General features: G+C 53.9%; 1 protein-coding gene and 1 long non-coding RNA gene across 2 annotated transcripts in view; both read left to right on the plus strand.

Moving 5' to 3' along the window:
* Positions 1-15,236, plus strand: part of LOC142912137 (adhesion G protein-coupled receptor L2-like) — a gene marked incomplete at its 5' end in the record, with an annotated part of 40,119 nt that overhangs the window by 20,168 nt on the left and 4,715 nt on the right. Inside the window, 5 exons of the mRNA XM_076060455.1 lie at positions 10,311-10,490; positions 11,319-11,669; positions 12,042-12,262; positions 12,595-12,661; positions 13,908-13,984. Coding sequence (XP_075916570.1) covers positions 10,311-10,490; positions 11,319-11,669; positions 12,042-12,262; positions 12,595-12,661; positions 13,908-13,984 — 896 coding nt within the window. The remainder of the gene's footprint in view (positions 1-10,310; positions 10,491-11,318; positions 11,670-12,041; positions 12,263-12,594; positions 12,662-13,907; positions 13,985-15,236) is intronic.
* Positions 1,106-9,163, plus strand: LOC142912115 (uncharacterized). Its single transcript, XR_012933925.1, has 3 exons — positions 1,106-1,208; positions 1,760-1,922; positions 9,066-9,163. It is a non-coding gene; the product is annotated as an uncharacterized LOC142912115 (long non-coding RNA).

Below are 15,236 nucleotides of genomic sequence, written 5' to 3' on the forward strand. Positions count from 1 at the left end.
TGTGAAAACCAGAGCAAGAAAATGTTCTTGCTGTGTTTTTTTCTTGCTGTGGTTTTCACACCTGATGATGATTGCTTTGTGTTGCAGTCGAAACGTCGTGAGAATTTTATTGTTTTATATTTTTATTATTTTATTGTTTCCCTTCTACATGGTGGTGACTTTACCAAAAGAACCAAGAATATGAATCCCTGCAGTCACGGAAGCTTTGAATCAAACCTCCTGTGTTATTGGCAGAAAGGGCTAAAACCTATTCTTATCTTTCAATACTTTTGATACTGGCAAAACAATATTTCCCGATGGTGTAGCTGCTCACCCCCGAGCTATCAAGGCTCCGATAGTGCCGTTGTCCTTGTCCTGGTCACCTTTCGGCATTCTCTGGTGAGACACTGATGGGACTGGGCCATTAAGACGGCTGTCTCTGGTGCAGGCCAATACGTTTCAAAGACAGTGCATCACATACTACCAGAGCGTGATGTTTCCGTTTGCAAGTTCACCACAAGTATGTGCGCGGTTATTGCGGACGTGATTGCTTGTGTGAGGTTTCGTCTGTTTTAGTGTTTGAGCATCTTAACACCTCCTGTTTTAGTGCCAGAAAGGGGTCAAGCCTATTCTTGTTTTTCACACGGTGACCGACTTTGTTCGACGGTAGCGATCGGGGCGGTACGTTGGAACTTTCTCTCGCGCCCCGCGTGGCCGACTGCGCTAATCGGAGGTGCGTGAGGAGGCCTCCTCCTTGCCTTTTGTCTCTGACGTTGCGCTCGCCAGCTGCCCCCCCCCCCTCCCCACGGGTCGAGCATGAGGCCAGAAAACTTTGAAGCGGCTCAAGCTTTGAACTCTTTGGGACACCGGGGATGGCCTTCCTGAAACCGGGGAACGTTCGGCCAGTGCAGGACGTTTGGTAGCCCTGCGCCGCTGCGCTTGGGTTGTGAATGTTTGCACGTTGAACTTTTTCCGCGCCGTACGTAGCCGATCGTGCCAATAGGCGGTGTCGAATGGAGCGGCCGGCCGTCACTGCTCTTGCCGCCGTCGACTGTGTAAATGTTAGCCGGTCGCGCCCGTGTCATCAATGCGGTCGTTTTGTTCTTTGCGTTTCCCACAATGCAGTGCACGAGATTTCGACGTCGGGGCCTTCCAGCGGAGGCGGCACCGCAAGTCCTCCGCGGAGCCGCGTGGCGACGGTGCCGCCCATCCCTGCGCAACTGCCGCAGGTGACGGTGGTGGTGATAGTAGTGGTAGCAGCAAGAGTGTTGGCAGTAGTGGTGGTGGTGGTGATAGTGGTGGGGAGCGGTGGTGCGGCGATTAGCGCTACGCCGCGCTACGAACCCGGCGACCCCGAGTTCGATTCCCGCTCACGGCCAACACCGGTGACGATTATCTGAACCGGTCCTGGGACTCCTCTCCTAGGTCGACTCAGCCTCAAATAATTAGCTGGTGCGGTGCGTAAAAACATCACCGCAGGCGGTCGGGCATGGTGCTGGCCACCCATCCCCTTGCGTGCCGTGTCGGCCTTCATAGCTGCTCGCGAACAGCACTTGCCCCTACAGTCTGTTAAAGGCTATACGGGGGGGTGGGGGATCTTTATATTTGTTGGCAGTGGTAGTGGCGACTGTGGTGGTGGCGTTGTTGTTGCTGATGGTAGTGGTGGTGAGCAGTGGCGGTTGGCGCACCCCACCTCCGATTAGCACGGTTGGCTCTGCACGGTTGGCGAAAGAGGTTCAACACTTGCAACGCTGCGCTCCACTCTTTAACGCCACCGCAGGACACGACCGACGTGAAACCGGGAGACGCGGCGCCCGCTGACGGCGGCGAGGGCGGCACCCGCGAGCCCGCATTCTGTCCCCCCACGCTCGCCCACGCCGTCCAGTGGCCCCAGCTGCCGCCGGGCAAGACGGCGGAGAGGCCCTGTCCTGCGGGTGCCGTCGGTAAGTCCGCCCGCCCTCCGCCTCCGCCCGTCTCCCTCTGTCTCCCTCTGTCTCCGAGTCTCTATCTGCGTCTCTGTCTCTCACGTCTCCCTCTGTCTCCCTCTGTCTCCGGGTCTCTAGCTGCGTCTCTGTCTCTCACGTCTCCCTCTGTCTCCCCCTGTCTCCAGGTCTCTAGCTGCGTCTCTGTCTCTCACGTCTCCCTCTGTCTCCCCCTGTCTCCGGGTCTCTAGCTGCGTCTCTGTCTCTCACGTCTCCCTCTGTCTCCCTCTGTCTCCGAGTCTCTATTTGCGTCTCTGTCTCTCACGTCTCCCTCTGTCTCCCTCTGTCTCAGAGTCTCTAGCTGTGTCTCTGTCTCTCACGTCTCCCTCTGTCTCTCTCTGTCTCCGAGTCTCTATCTGCGTCTCTATCTCTCACGTCTCCCTCTGTCTCCCTCTGTCTCCGGGTCTCTAGCTGCGTCTCTGTCTCTCACGTCTCCCTCTGTCTCCCCCTGTCTCCGAGTCTCTATCTGCGTCTCTGTCTCTCACGTCTCCCTCTGTCTCCCCCTGTCTCCAGGTCTCTAGCTGCGTCTCTGTCTCTCACGTCTCCCTCTGTCTCCCCCTGTGTCCGAGTCTCTATCTGCGTCTCTGTCTCTCACGTCTCCCTCTGTCTCCCCCTGTCTCCGGGTCTCTAGCTGCGTCTCTGTCTCTCACGTCTCCCTCTGTCTCCCCCTGTCTCCGAGTCTCTATCTGTGTCTCTATCTCTCACGTCTCCCTCTGTATCCCCCTGTCTCCCCCTGTCTCCTGGTCTCTAGCTGCGTATCTGTCTCTCACGTCTCCCTCTGTCTCCCCCTGTGTCCGAGTCTCTATCTGTGTCTCTATCTCTCACGTCTCCCTCTGTCTCCCTCTGTCTCCGGGTCTCTACCTGCGTCTCTATCTCTCACATCTCCCTCTGTCTCCCCCTATCTCCGAGTCTCTATCTGCGTCTCTGTCTCTCACGTCTCCCTCTATCTCCGTGTCTCTGTCTCCCAAATCTTCCTCTGTATCAGTGTCTCTATCTGCGTGTCTGTTTCTCTCACATCTCCCTATCTCCATCTTTCTTTCTATTTATCTGTGTGTGTGTGTGTCTGTGTGTGTATCTGTGTATGCTGATGATTTGGTAATAGCTGCTCAGTCAGAGGAGGAGTTGGAGACGCTGCTGCTGAGACTGGAGCGTGCCACTAAGAGGTGGGGCCTTACCATCAGCCCCACCAAAACTAAGCACCTGCCTGGGTATTTTGTACCATCGGAGACTCCACCCCCACAACTCCCAATCGGTGATGGGGCAGTTGTGGAGAGAGTGGAGAGTTTCCCATACCTGCGCAGTGTGCTTATGACTGGCTCCAGTTTAACAGCAGAGGTCTCACTCCTAATCAGTCGAGCGGCAATATCTTTTCTTCGGTTGCGTAACGCTGTGTGGAAGCTACCTGGTCTGTCGCTCCGCACTAAGCTTCAGGTCTTCTCGGCCACGGTCATTCCCTCCCTTCTCTACGCTTGCGAAACGTGGACCCCCCTAATGGAACTTCTTCGCCGGTTAGAAACATTTAGGCTGGCCTGCCTACGATCCATCCTGGGTTTAACCAGACTGGATTGTGTGAGGAGCTCACAAATCCTTGAAAGATCTGGGCAGGGTCCCATCGGTGAGCTCCTCCGGCAGGCAAGGCTGCGATGGCTGGGTCATGTAGCCCGCATGCCCAGCTACCGCATGCCGAAACAGCTTTTGTTTGGCCGGATTGAGGGGGCTAAGCGGGCGCGGCACGGGCTAGAGAAGAGATGGAGTGATGTGGTACAGGAGGACGTGGAGCTGAGTGGACTTGCCGATGACTGGTACCAGCGGTGTCAAGATCGGCCTCTGTGGAGGAGGCTCGTGAAGGATGCTACTGGGCAGTTGGAGGCAGTCGCCCTCCAACAACAACGGAGGGCGGAGGAGCGACGCTCACAACAACGAGCGGAGCGCCGGGTGGCTAAAGCACAGCAGGTTGGCACAGTAGGGGGCACAGGTGGTGCATCAGCCAGTCATCTCAGTCAGTCGACCCGTGGCACCTGGGTCTGCCCAGTGACCTCCTGCCAGCGGGCGTTCAACACTTCACGTGGCCTCACGGTGCACATAGCCTGGCACAATCGTCGTGGTGACGTCACCGCCACTTAGTGGCGAATGGCGGTTGTTGTTGTTGTTGTACTAGGGAGACAATGGTCTATGTAGGCTACAGAGGGATCTGTGTGTGTGTGTGTACTAGGGAGACAATGGTCTATGTAGGCTACAGAGGGATCTGTGTGTGTGTGTACTAGGGAAACAATGGTCTATGTAGGCTACAGAGGGATCTTTGTGTGTGTGTACTGGGGAGACAATGGTCTATGTAGGCTACAGAGGGATCTGTGTGTGTGTGTGTACTAGGGAGACAATGGTCTATGTAGGCTACAGAGGGATCTGTGTGTGTACTAGGGAGACAATGGTCTATGTAGGCTACAGAGGGATCTGTGTGTGTGTTCTAGGGAGACAATGGTGTATGTAGGCTACAGAGGGATCTGTGTGTGTGTGTGTGTAGTGGGGAGACAATGGTCTATGTAGGTTACAGAGGGATCTGTGTGTGGGTGTGTGTACTAGGGAGACAATGGTCTATGTAGGCTACAGAGGGATCTTTGTGTGTGTGTGTACTGGGGAGACAATGGTCTATGTAGGCTACAGAGGGATCTGTGTGTGTGTGTACTGGGGAGACAATGGTCTATGTAGGCTACAGAGGGAGCTGTGTGTGTGTGTACTAGGGAAACAATGGTCTATGTAGGCTACAGAGGGATCTGTGTGTGTGTGTACTAGGGAGACAATGGTCTATGTAGGCTACAGAGGGATCTGTGTGTGTGTACTAGGGAAACAATGGTCTATGTAGGCTACAGAGGGATCTTTGTGTGTGTGTACTGGGGAGACAATGGTCTATGTAGGCTACAGAGGGATCTGTGTGTGTGTGTGTGTACTAGGGAGACAATGGTCTATGTAGGCTACAGAGGGATCTGTGTGTGTGTGTGTACTAGGGAGACAATGGTCTATGTAGGCTACAGAGGGATCTGTGTTTGTGTGTACTAGGGAAACAATGGTCTATGTAGGCTACAGAGGGATCTTTGTGTGTGTGTACTGGGGAGACAATGGTCTATGTAGGCTACAGAGGGATCTGTGTGTGTGTGTGTACTAGGGAGACAATGGTCTATGTAGGCTACAGAGGGATCTGTGTGTGTGTGTGTACTAGGGAGACAATGGTCTATGTAGGCTACAGAGGGATCTGTGTGTGTGTACTTAGGGAGACAATGGTCTATGTAGGCTATAGAGGGATCTGTGTGTGTGTGTGTACTAGGGAGACAATGGTCTATGTAGGCTACAGGGGGATCTTTGTGTGTGTGTACTAGGGAGACAATGGTCTATGTAGGCTACAGAGGGATCTTTGTGTGTGTGTGTACTGGGGAGACAATGGTCTATGTAGGCTACAGAGGGATCTTTGTGTGTGTGTGTACTGGGGAGACAATGGTCTATGTAGGCTACAGTGGGATCTGTGTGTGTGTGTACTGGGGAGACAATGGTCTATGTAGGCTACAGAGGGATCTGTGTGTGTGTGTGTACTGGAGAGACAATGGTCTATGTAGGCTATAGATGGATCTGTGTGTGTGTGTACTAGGGAGACAATGGTCTATGTAGGCTACAGAGGGATCTGTGTGTGTGTGTACTAGGGAGACAATGGTCTATGTAGGCTACAGAGGGATCTGTGTGTGTGTACTTAGGGAGACAATGGTCTATGTAGGCTACAGAGGGATCTGTGTGTGTGTACTAGGGAGACAATGGTCTATGTAGGCTACAGAGGGATCTGTGTGTGTGTTCTAGGGAGACAATGGTGTATGTAGGCTACAGAGGGATCTGTGTGTGTGTGTGTGTACTGGGGAGACAATGGTCTATGTAGGTTACAGAGGGATCTGTGTGTGGGTGTGTGTACTAGGGAGACAATGGTCTATGTAGGCTACAGAAGGATCTTTGTGTGTGTGTGTACTGGGGAGACAATGGTCTATGTAGGCTACAGAGGGATCTGTGTGTGTGTGTACTGGGGAGACAATGGTCTATGTAGGCTACAGAGGGAGCTGTGTGTGTGTGTACTAGGGAAACAATGGTCTATGTAGGCTACAGAGGGATCTGTGTGTGTGTGTACTAGGGAGACAATGGTCTATGTAGGCTACAGAGGGATCTGTGTGTGTGTACTAGGGAAACAATGGTCTATGTAGGCTACAGAGGGATCTTTGTGTGTGTGTACTGGGGAGACAATGGTCTATGTAGGCTACAGAGGGATCTGTGTGTGTGTGTGTACTAGGGAGACAATGGTCTATGTAGGCTACAGAGGGATCTGTGTGTGTGTGTGTACTAGGGAGACAATGGTCTATGTAGGCTACAGAGGGATCTGTGTGTGTGTGTACTAGGGAAACAATGGTCTATGTAGGCTACAGAGGGATCTTTGTGTGTGTGTACTGGGGAGACAATGGTCTATGTAGGCTACAGAGGGATCTGTGTGTGTGTGTGTACTAGGGAGACAATGGTCTATGTAGGCTACAGAGGGATCTGTGTGTGTGTGTGTACTAGGGAGACAATGGTCTATGTAGGCTACAGAGGGATCTGTGTGTGTGTACTTAGGGAGACAATGGTCTATGTAGGCTACAGAGGGATCTGTGTGTGTGTGTACTAGGGAGACAATGGTCTATGTAGGCTACAGGGGGATCTTTGTGTGTGTGTACTAGGGAGACAATGGTCTATGTAGGCTACAGAGGGATCTTTGTGTGTGTGTGTGTGTACTGGGGAGACAATGGTCTATGTAGGCTACAGAGGGATCTTTGTGTGTGTGTGTACTGGGGAGACAATGGTCTATGTAGGCTACAGTGGGATCTGTGTGTGTGTGTACTGGGGAGACAATGGTCTATGTAGGCTACAGAGGGATCTGTGTGTGTGTGTGTGTGTACTGGGGAGACAATGGTCTATGTAGGCTACAGAGGGATCTTTGTGTGTGTGTGTGAACGCGTGCGTGTGTGGGTGTTTGTGCACACGCCGTGTGTGTGCGTGGATCAATCACGTGAGGTGGGGAGCGGCGATTCCACTGTTGGCGCACTGCGCTTCGAACCCGGCGATCTGAATTGGATTTTCCAGCCGCAGCATCGGTGGCGATTGATATCTGACCAGATTCTTGGGCATCCCTTAGGTGAACTCAGACTAAATCGATGAATTTCCTATATGTGCAAATGTGTACGATTGCGTATTGTGCGTGTAAATGTGTGTGCCTTCTTTTATATGTAAATGTGCGTGATTGCATATTGATCATGTGTGAGAGTGTGTGTATGTGTGATTGCATATTGATTATGTGTGAGAGTGTGTGTATGTGTGATTGCATATTGATTATGTGTGAGAGTGTGTGTATGTGTGATTGCATATTGATTATGTGTGAGAGTGTGTGTATGTGTGATTGCATATTGATTATGTGTGAGAGTGTGTGTATGTGTGATTGCATATTGATTACGTGTGAGAGTGTGTGTATGTGTGATTGCATATTGATTATGTGTGAGAGTGTGTGTATGTGTGATTGCATATTGAATACGTGTGAGAGTGTGTGTATGTGTGATTGCATATTGATTATGTGTGAGAGTGTGTGTATGTGTGATCGCATATTGATTACGTGTGAGAGTGTGTGTATGTGTGATTGTATATTGATTACGTGTGAGAGTGTGTGTATGTGTGATTGCATATTGATTACGTGTGAGAGTGTGTGTATGTGTGATTGTATGTTGATTATGTGTGAGAGTGTGTGTATGTGTGATTGTATGTTGATTATGTGTGAGAGTGTGTGTATGTGTGATCGCATATTGATTACGTGTGAGAGTGTGTGTATGTGTGATTGTTTATTGATTACGTGTGAGAGTGTGTGTATGTATGATTGTATATTGACTATGTGTGAGAGTGTGTGTATGTGTGATCACATATTGATTATGTGTGAGAGTGTGTGTATGTGTGATCGTATATTGATTATGTGTGAGAGTGTGTGTATGTGTGATTGCATATTGATTATGTGTGAAAGTGTGTGTATGTGTGATCGTATGTTGATTATGTGTGAGAGTGTGTGTATGTGTGATCGTATATTGATTATGTGTGAGAGTGTGTGTATGTGTGATCGCATATTGATTATGTGTGAGAGTGTGTGTATGTGTGATTGTATGTTGATTACGTGTGAGAGTGTGTGTATGTGTGATTGTATGTTGATTATGTGTGAGAGTGTGTGTATGTGTGATCGTATATTGATTATGTGTGAGAGTGTGTGTATGTGTGATCGCATATTGATTACGTGTGAGAGTGTGTGTATGTGTGATTGCATATTGATTATGTGTGAGAATGTGTGTATGTGTGATCGTATGTTGATTACGTGTGAGAGTGTGTGTATGTGTGATTGTATATTGATTATGTGTGAGAGTGTGTGTATGTGTGATTGTATATTGATTATGTGTGAGAGTGTGTGTATGCGTGATCGTATATTCGTATGTGTTGGTGGGCTATGAACCCATTGAACTGAGTTTGATTCCCGCTCGTGGCCAATATTGGTTCCGAACATACGAACCTACCCTGGGCTCTCCCCCGTGGTCTAGACGTTAACCACCTCGCCCGGTGGTCGTGGGTTCGATCCCAACGCTGACGCATTGCGGATTGATGTTTTGCAAGTTTCGCTCCCCGTGGTCGCGTGGATTTTTCCCCGGGTCCTCCGGTTTTCCCCTCCACATTTGAGAATGGCCACGCGTCGTTTTGGGGGCGTTTGGCCGCCGCTACAAATTCCCGCGCGGTGATCCACTTTCGCCAGAGCCGTCAAATTCGTTCGCCAGGTGACTCCTGAAACAAAGGGGCTGTGCAGCTCAGTGGGCCTTGCCCGGCGGACTGCTGCAGACGTTGTTGGCGGTAACGCGGCGCGCTTTGTAAACAGCAGCACCGGAGATGCAAAGGCGACCGGCCGCCCACCCCATCGTGTGCCGTGCCGTCGCTCAGAGGCGTTCGCTAACGGCACTCGGCCCAGCGGCGTCTGTCAAGGGCCGCACGGGGGGAACTTTGTATCTGTGCGCGCGCACGCTTCAGGCACGGCGCTCTACACCTGCGATGCCGTCGGTGGAGCCTGGTCTGCCCGAGGGCCCGATTTGAGCAACTGCACTTCCGCCTGGGTGAACCGAATCGCGAAATGGGTGAGCCGTCAACTCCCCTGCTGCCTCCTTCACTGCCCTGCCTCTCCTCCCTGCCTCACCTCCCTCCCTCCCTGCCTCTCCCTTCCCCTCATGTGAGACACCAATCGAGTTGTCGTCGTCGTCACGGCCGTCGCAATGCCCGCAACGCCCCCCCCCCACCCACCATCTCGTCTCCTCCGCTCCGTCTGCTCGGCGGTCTTCGCCCCCCGCCTCGTCCGTCGCCTTCGGCTGCCGCCGGGCGTCGTTCCGTCACGGGGATGGCGTCCGTCAGCGAGCCCGTTCGTCCACTCCAAATCGAAATCGGACGCCTTCCGTGAATGATGAGAAAGTGAATCAAAAGAGAAGAAAAACTGTCTGAGCCGGCTAAACTATAGGGGATGGTAAACCTGATACAGCCACCGCGTTCAGCTTCACTCTGAGCTGGTGGTCTAGACAAGGCTGAGAACACCGTGACGTGCACCCGGGTGCACGTCACGGTGTTCCGTCAATCACGCTCCATGTTCCGTCAATCACGCTCCGTGCCGTGTTGTGCAGCAATGCACTGCACACCACAGGGCTCCGCTCCATGTTCCGTCAAGCACGCTCCGTGCCGTGTTGTTGAGCAATGCACTGCACAACACAGGGATTCGCTCCATGTTCCGTCAAGCACGCTCCGTGCCGTGTTGTTGAGCAATGCACTGCACACCACAGGGCTCCGCTCCATGTTCCGTCAAGCACGCTCCGTGCCGTGTTGTTGAGCAATGCACTGCACAACACAGGGATTCGCTCCATGTTCCGTCAAGCACGCTCCGTGCCGTGTTGTTGAGCAATGCACTGCACAACACAGGGCTCCGCTCCATGTTCCGTCAAGCACGCTCCGTGCCGTGTTGTGCAGCAATGCACTGCACACCACAGGGCTCCGCTCCATGTTCCTTCAAGCACGCTCCGTGCCGTGTTGTTGAGCAATGCACTGCACAACACAGGGCTCCGCTCCATGTTCCGTCAAGCACGCTCCGTGCCGTGTTGTTGAGCAATGCACTGCACACCCCGTGCCCTCCCCCCTCCGTGCCCCCCCCCCCGTTCCGGGGGCACGGGGGGTCGTCGTTGAATGACAAGTTGGGTGCCGTCCTCCTCCCTGTACACCGCCCCCCCCCCCCCCCAGACGTTGGACCACTTGAGCCCCAGCTGCTCCTTCTGGAGCTACTCGTCCCACACCACGAGGGGCAACTGGTCGAGCCACGGCTGCGAGCCGCTGCCCAGCAACAGCAGCAGCGCGCACGCCGCCTGCTCCTGCGGCCACCTCAACAACTTGGCGGTGCTCGTGGCGAGGGGCCACGTCGAGGTGCCCAGAGATTCGGGAGGGGGGGGGGTGGTGGTGGTGCCCCTCGGCCCGCTGGTGGTGGCGGTGGTGATGGTGATGGTGGTGGTAAAGTTTAGATGTGGTGGTGAGGGTGGTGAGGGTGGTGATTGGAGGTGATGGTGGTGATGGTGGTGGTAAAGAGGTGGTGATGAGGGTGGTGATTGGAGGTGATGGTGATGATGGTGGTGGTAAAGAGGTGGTGATGAGGGTGGTGAGGGTGGTGATTGGAGGTGATGAGGGTGATGGTGGTGGTAAAGAGGTGGTGATGAGGGTGGTGATTGGAGGTGATGATGGTGATGATGGTGATGGTGGTGGTAAAGTGGTAGTAAAGAGGTGGTGATGAGGGTGGTGAGGGTGGTGATTGGAGGTGATGGTGGTGATGGTGGTGGTGAGGGTGATGACGGTGGTGATTGGAGGTGATGATGGTGATGTTGGTGGTGGTCAAGTTTGGATGAGGAGGTGGTGGTAGTTGACTTGATAGTGGTAATGTTTATGTTGTGGGGGAGCGGTGGCCTGGCGGTTAGGGCGCTGCGCTACGAACCCAGCGACCCGAGTTCAATTCCCACTCACGACCACTAACTAATTATCTCAATCGACTCGGCCTCAAATCAGTAACTATTGCGGTGTGTAAACATCGCCACTTGGGAGACAAAGGCGGCCGGGCGTGGTGCTGGCCACCCACCCCCTCGTGTGCCGTTCCGGCCTTCATAGCTGCTAGTCGCTAACAGCACTTGCCCCTGCAGTCTGTTAAGGGCTATATTTGAAATCTCAATTGACAACTAATTTCTTTAAGCACTTTTTTCCGTTTAGTTTCCTTCCCCCGCACCCCCCACGAGCACGGCCGGCTACGGTACTTGGCCAAAGAAGTTCCCGATGCGTGCGTACGGCTGCCCACGGCACCCTCACACCCCTCCGTGTGTCCCGTGCCCGCGTATTGCCCGTGCGTGCCAGTACGGGCACCGCGCCCACGAGCTGCTGCTGCTGGTGATCACGTGGGTGGGCGTGCTGGTGTCCCTCGTGTGCCTCGCCGTGGCCACGTTCACCTTCTGCTTCTTCCGCGGCCTCCAGAGTGACCGCAACACCGTTCACAAAAACTTATGCCTCAACCTGCTACTCGCCCAGCTGCTGTTCCTTGTGGGCATCGACAAGACTCAGTACACGGTGCGCCCGCCCGCCCGCCCGCTCACGTTTAGTCACTTGCTTACCACTTTCTCTATTTTGCACTCGCTCCTGAAACAAATTGTTTAACAGCTCGGGGGGGGGGGGGGGCTTTGCCTGGGAAAATAAAAAAATAGTTCATTTTTGTTCATGATTTGTTTACCTTTCCTCTACTTTGCACTCCTACCGCATTGTGTTGCTTTAAGTAAACTCGCTGACACCTGTGACCCCCCCTAACCGGTGGACGTCTGTCAGAAAAGAGCTTCTTGGCTCATCGGATTCCTCCCTCCACGTCCAAATAAAGATTCAGATTCAGTGTAACGCCACCGCCGCCCGCCCGCCCGGCTGCCCCCCGCCACCGCGCCGGCTCCGCAGGTGGCGTGCCCCGTGCTGGCGGCGCTGCTGCACCTGCTCTTGCTGGCGGCGTTTGCGTGGATGTTCCTGGAGGGCGTGCAGCTCTACCTCATGCTGGTGGAGGTGTTCGAGGGGCGCCGCTCTCGCCGCAAGTACTTCTACCTCCTGGGCTACGGCCTGCCGCTCGCCGTCGTCGGGGTCTGCCTCACCGTCGACCGCACGGGCTACGGCACCGAGCGAGCGTGAGCCCCCCGTCGTCCCGCTTCGCCGCCGGCCGGCGCGCCGGGCTTACTGACCGGAGCGCGGTGTCGCCGGTTCACGCCTGGTGTTGCAACCTGGCGCCCGGGCTTACTGACCGGTGCCCGGCCTTGCCGGCTGGCGCCCGGTCTCACCAGATGTCCTCGCATACAATAAATGACACAAATGTCCCCCAATGTTACCAGATGGGTGCTCAAGTGCAACTGAACGGTGGCAAATGTTACCAGATGCCGGCAAATGAAACCGGATACATAGACGCGCTATCCCGGCCTGTCAGGCTAACCAGGCGATCGTTTGTCCTCTGTTCCGCCTGCAGCTGTTGGCTCCGGACCGACAATCATTTCATCTGGAGTTTCCTTGCGCCCGTGGCCACCATCATCCTTGTGAGTACCGTGCGTGCGCGTCGTGCCGGGGGGCGGGAGGTGGGCGGGCGGGTCGCCGTGTCTGCTGCTCGACGTGCGCATAGCGTGATGGGTCCCGCGATGAATCTGATGCGATTCCCACGTTCGTCTTGAGCGCGAATTCCCGAAATCGTCCCGTGCCAAAATCCCGTCTCGTGCCCAAATTGCAGGCGGGCACCTTCGATTGCCGCACTAACGCCAGTATGTACGTACGTAGCGTTGAACTTCTTTCCCACCGTACGTAGCCAACCGTGCTAGTCGGAGGCGCTAGCTCGCCTGCAACAGTCCGGCGCACGTGTGCGCGCGCTCTGCTTCGTGCGCGTGTTTGTTTCCCGTCCCATTTGTCCCCATGTTGATCCCTCCCTGCCGGTTCTAAAATTGTGACGTGAGCGTGTCGTTGGGGGACGAGTTGCAGACGTGCCAGCAGCTTTCGTGCCTTTGGGGGTGTTTCGAGGATGCAACGTCGCTCCGTGCGGGTAGGGAACCAGAGAACCCGGAGAAAAACCCACCTTGTTTACGACGAGGGGATGATGCTGCAACAACAAAACTCAACGCCACACAGGTGGCTTCAATCCACTTGCACTCTACATCTGCAGAACGTGAAAACTACAGCAAATTTTCTTGCCGTGGTTTCCACACCCGACGATGATTGCTTGTGTTGCGGTCGAAGCGTCGTGAGAATTTTATTGTTTTATATTTTTACTATTTTATTGTTACTCTTCTACGTGACTGTTCATGATTATTAATGAGGGGGGCTGGTCGACGTGGAGTGACGTCACGAGCGTTACGGGCAGACATGATTATTGTAGGTAGAGGCATCCACTGCTATTTACATCACTAAATTCACCCCCCTCTGATATTCGCACCTGATAGGCTCAGTGACGGCATCACCTCTACGCCTCCGTTTAAGACCAAAACAACAGGAGGAATCCTCCGCAATTCTGGCTATCGCCTGACGATGGTGGCTGTTGTTGTTGTTGTTGTTGTAATCACTGGCGAAACGTCACGCTGCTCGAATTGTAAATGTTGCTGTGGGTTTACTCTCGAACACACCGGTGCGCTGAACTAGCGACGAATTGTCAGGTTCTGTTTACGCGACAAAGCTTACTGATTGTCCGTGGTCGGGTGGGGGTGGTGACAGGCTTAACGACACGTAATCTAACCCAACAAAAAACAACGTCTTATGGACTCGTTGACTCGTATGCGCGGTGCGTGTGTGGTGTCACAGGTGAACTTCGTGTTCCTGCTGATGACTCTGTACAAGATGGTGCAGCATTCGGCGCCACTCAAGCCCGAGAGCATTAAGTGAGTGAGGTGGCCGGGTGTGGGGGGGTGGGGTTGGGGTTAGGGGGGGAGAGGGGCGAGGGGGGGGGTCGAGGGGGGGGTTCATCACTTATAGCGACCGCATTTTCCGTGAGGTTCAGCCGGGACACACGGTGGGTGAAGCTGGCTGTTCCCGCGCCAGCCCACTCTTCACATTAGGGCCCTCCCTTGCCTTTTCGTTTGACCAACTGGGCCCCAGCCACCCGTGATTGCACCTGGAGTGTTCCGGTGTCGCGAGCGAATGTTGGTGGTTCTCAGCCGCGGTCGCCAATGACCCCTGCGCAAAAATGTAACCGTCGTTTAAAATTCGGGTTTCGCTTTTAACGAGCTCCGTCCAGCTCTCGGGGGACCATCGGTTCGCTTTGACCCACCGTGTAACGATCGCCCTTTGCAAGGGATTTATAAATCACGCGCCTGCTTGCATTAGTTTAAACCTTTTCCGTTCCGGTGACGTACGTAGGTGTAACGTCATCCGGTTTTTCTTCCGATTCCGTTCCCATGACCTACGTGTGTGTCGTCAAAACGAAACCGGAAGAAAAACTAAAATAAAATAACTTTATCGAGACCGTTGCTCCCACAAGGCCATCCATCCCTTTGTCCATCCAATCCGTCTGACTCGTCATTCAACCCGTCCCATGTAGCAAATGAGCTTTCCTGCACAGCGACAGAACTCCACGCAGTGGCGATGTCGGAGTGGGCCCTTGGTGCCCACAGATGATGCCCTCTCAAAAGTGCTCGCGTTCGGTGACACCGACTGACAGCGCTGGCATTCCCGCTGGCGGTGTGACTCCCGTGTCTGTGGGGCAGACGGTTTAATCGCTCCGTATGCGTTCGTCTCTCCAGCCATGCATCTGTCCGTTTGTCTGCTCGTTCATCCGGCGATCCGTCCATTTAACTGTCAGTCTGATCCACCTCCTGAAATGTTAATCTGTCTGTCCATCCATCGTGGTGGCTAGGAGATGTTAACTCCCTCGGCTGGTATACAGGAGGTCATGGGTTCGAACCCTACCCTGACACTGTCTGCTGCTGCTGTATATTTGGAGCTTGAATGCTCTCCCTCTTTCATCATCATCATCACGGTGGCTAGGAGATGTTAACTCCCTCGGCTGGTATACAGGAGGTCATGGGTTCGAACCCGACCCTGACACTGCCTGCTGCTGCTGTATATTTGGTGCTTGAATGTTCTCCCTCTGTCTCATCATCATCATCATCACGGTGGCTAGGAGATGTTAAC

Source organism: Petromyzon marinus, unplaced genomic scaffold (assembly GCF_048934315.1).
Source record: "Petromyzon marinus isolate PM22_M1 ecotype Great Lakes invasive population unplaced genomic scaffold, UKy_Petmar_22M1.pri1.0 PM_G_Scaffold_19, whole genome shotgun sequence".
Lineage (NCBI taxonomy): Eukaryota > Metazoa > Chordata > Hyperoartia > Petromyzontiformes > Petromyzontidae > Petromyzon > Petromyzon marinus.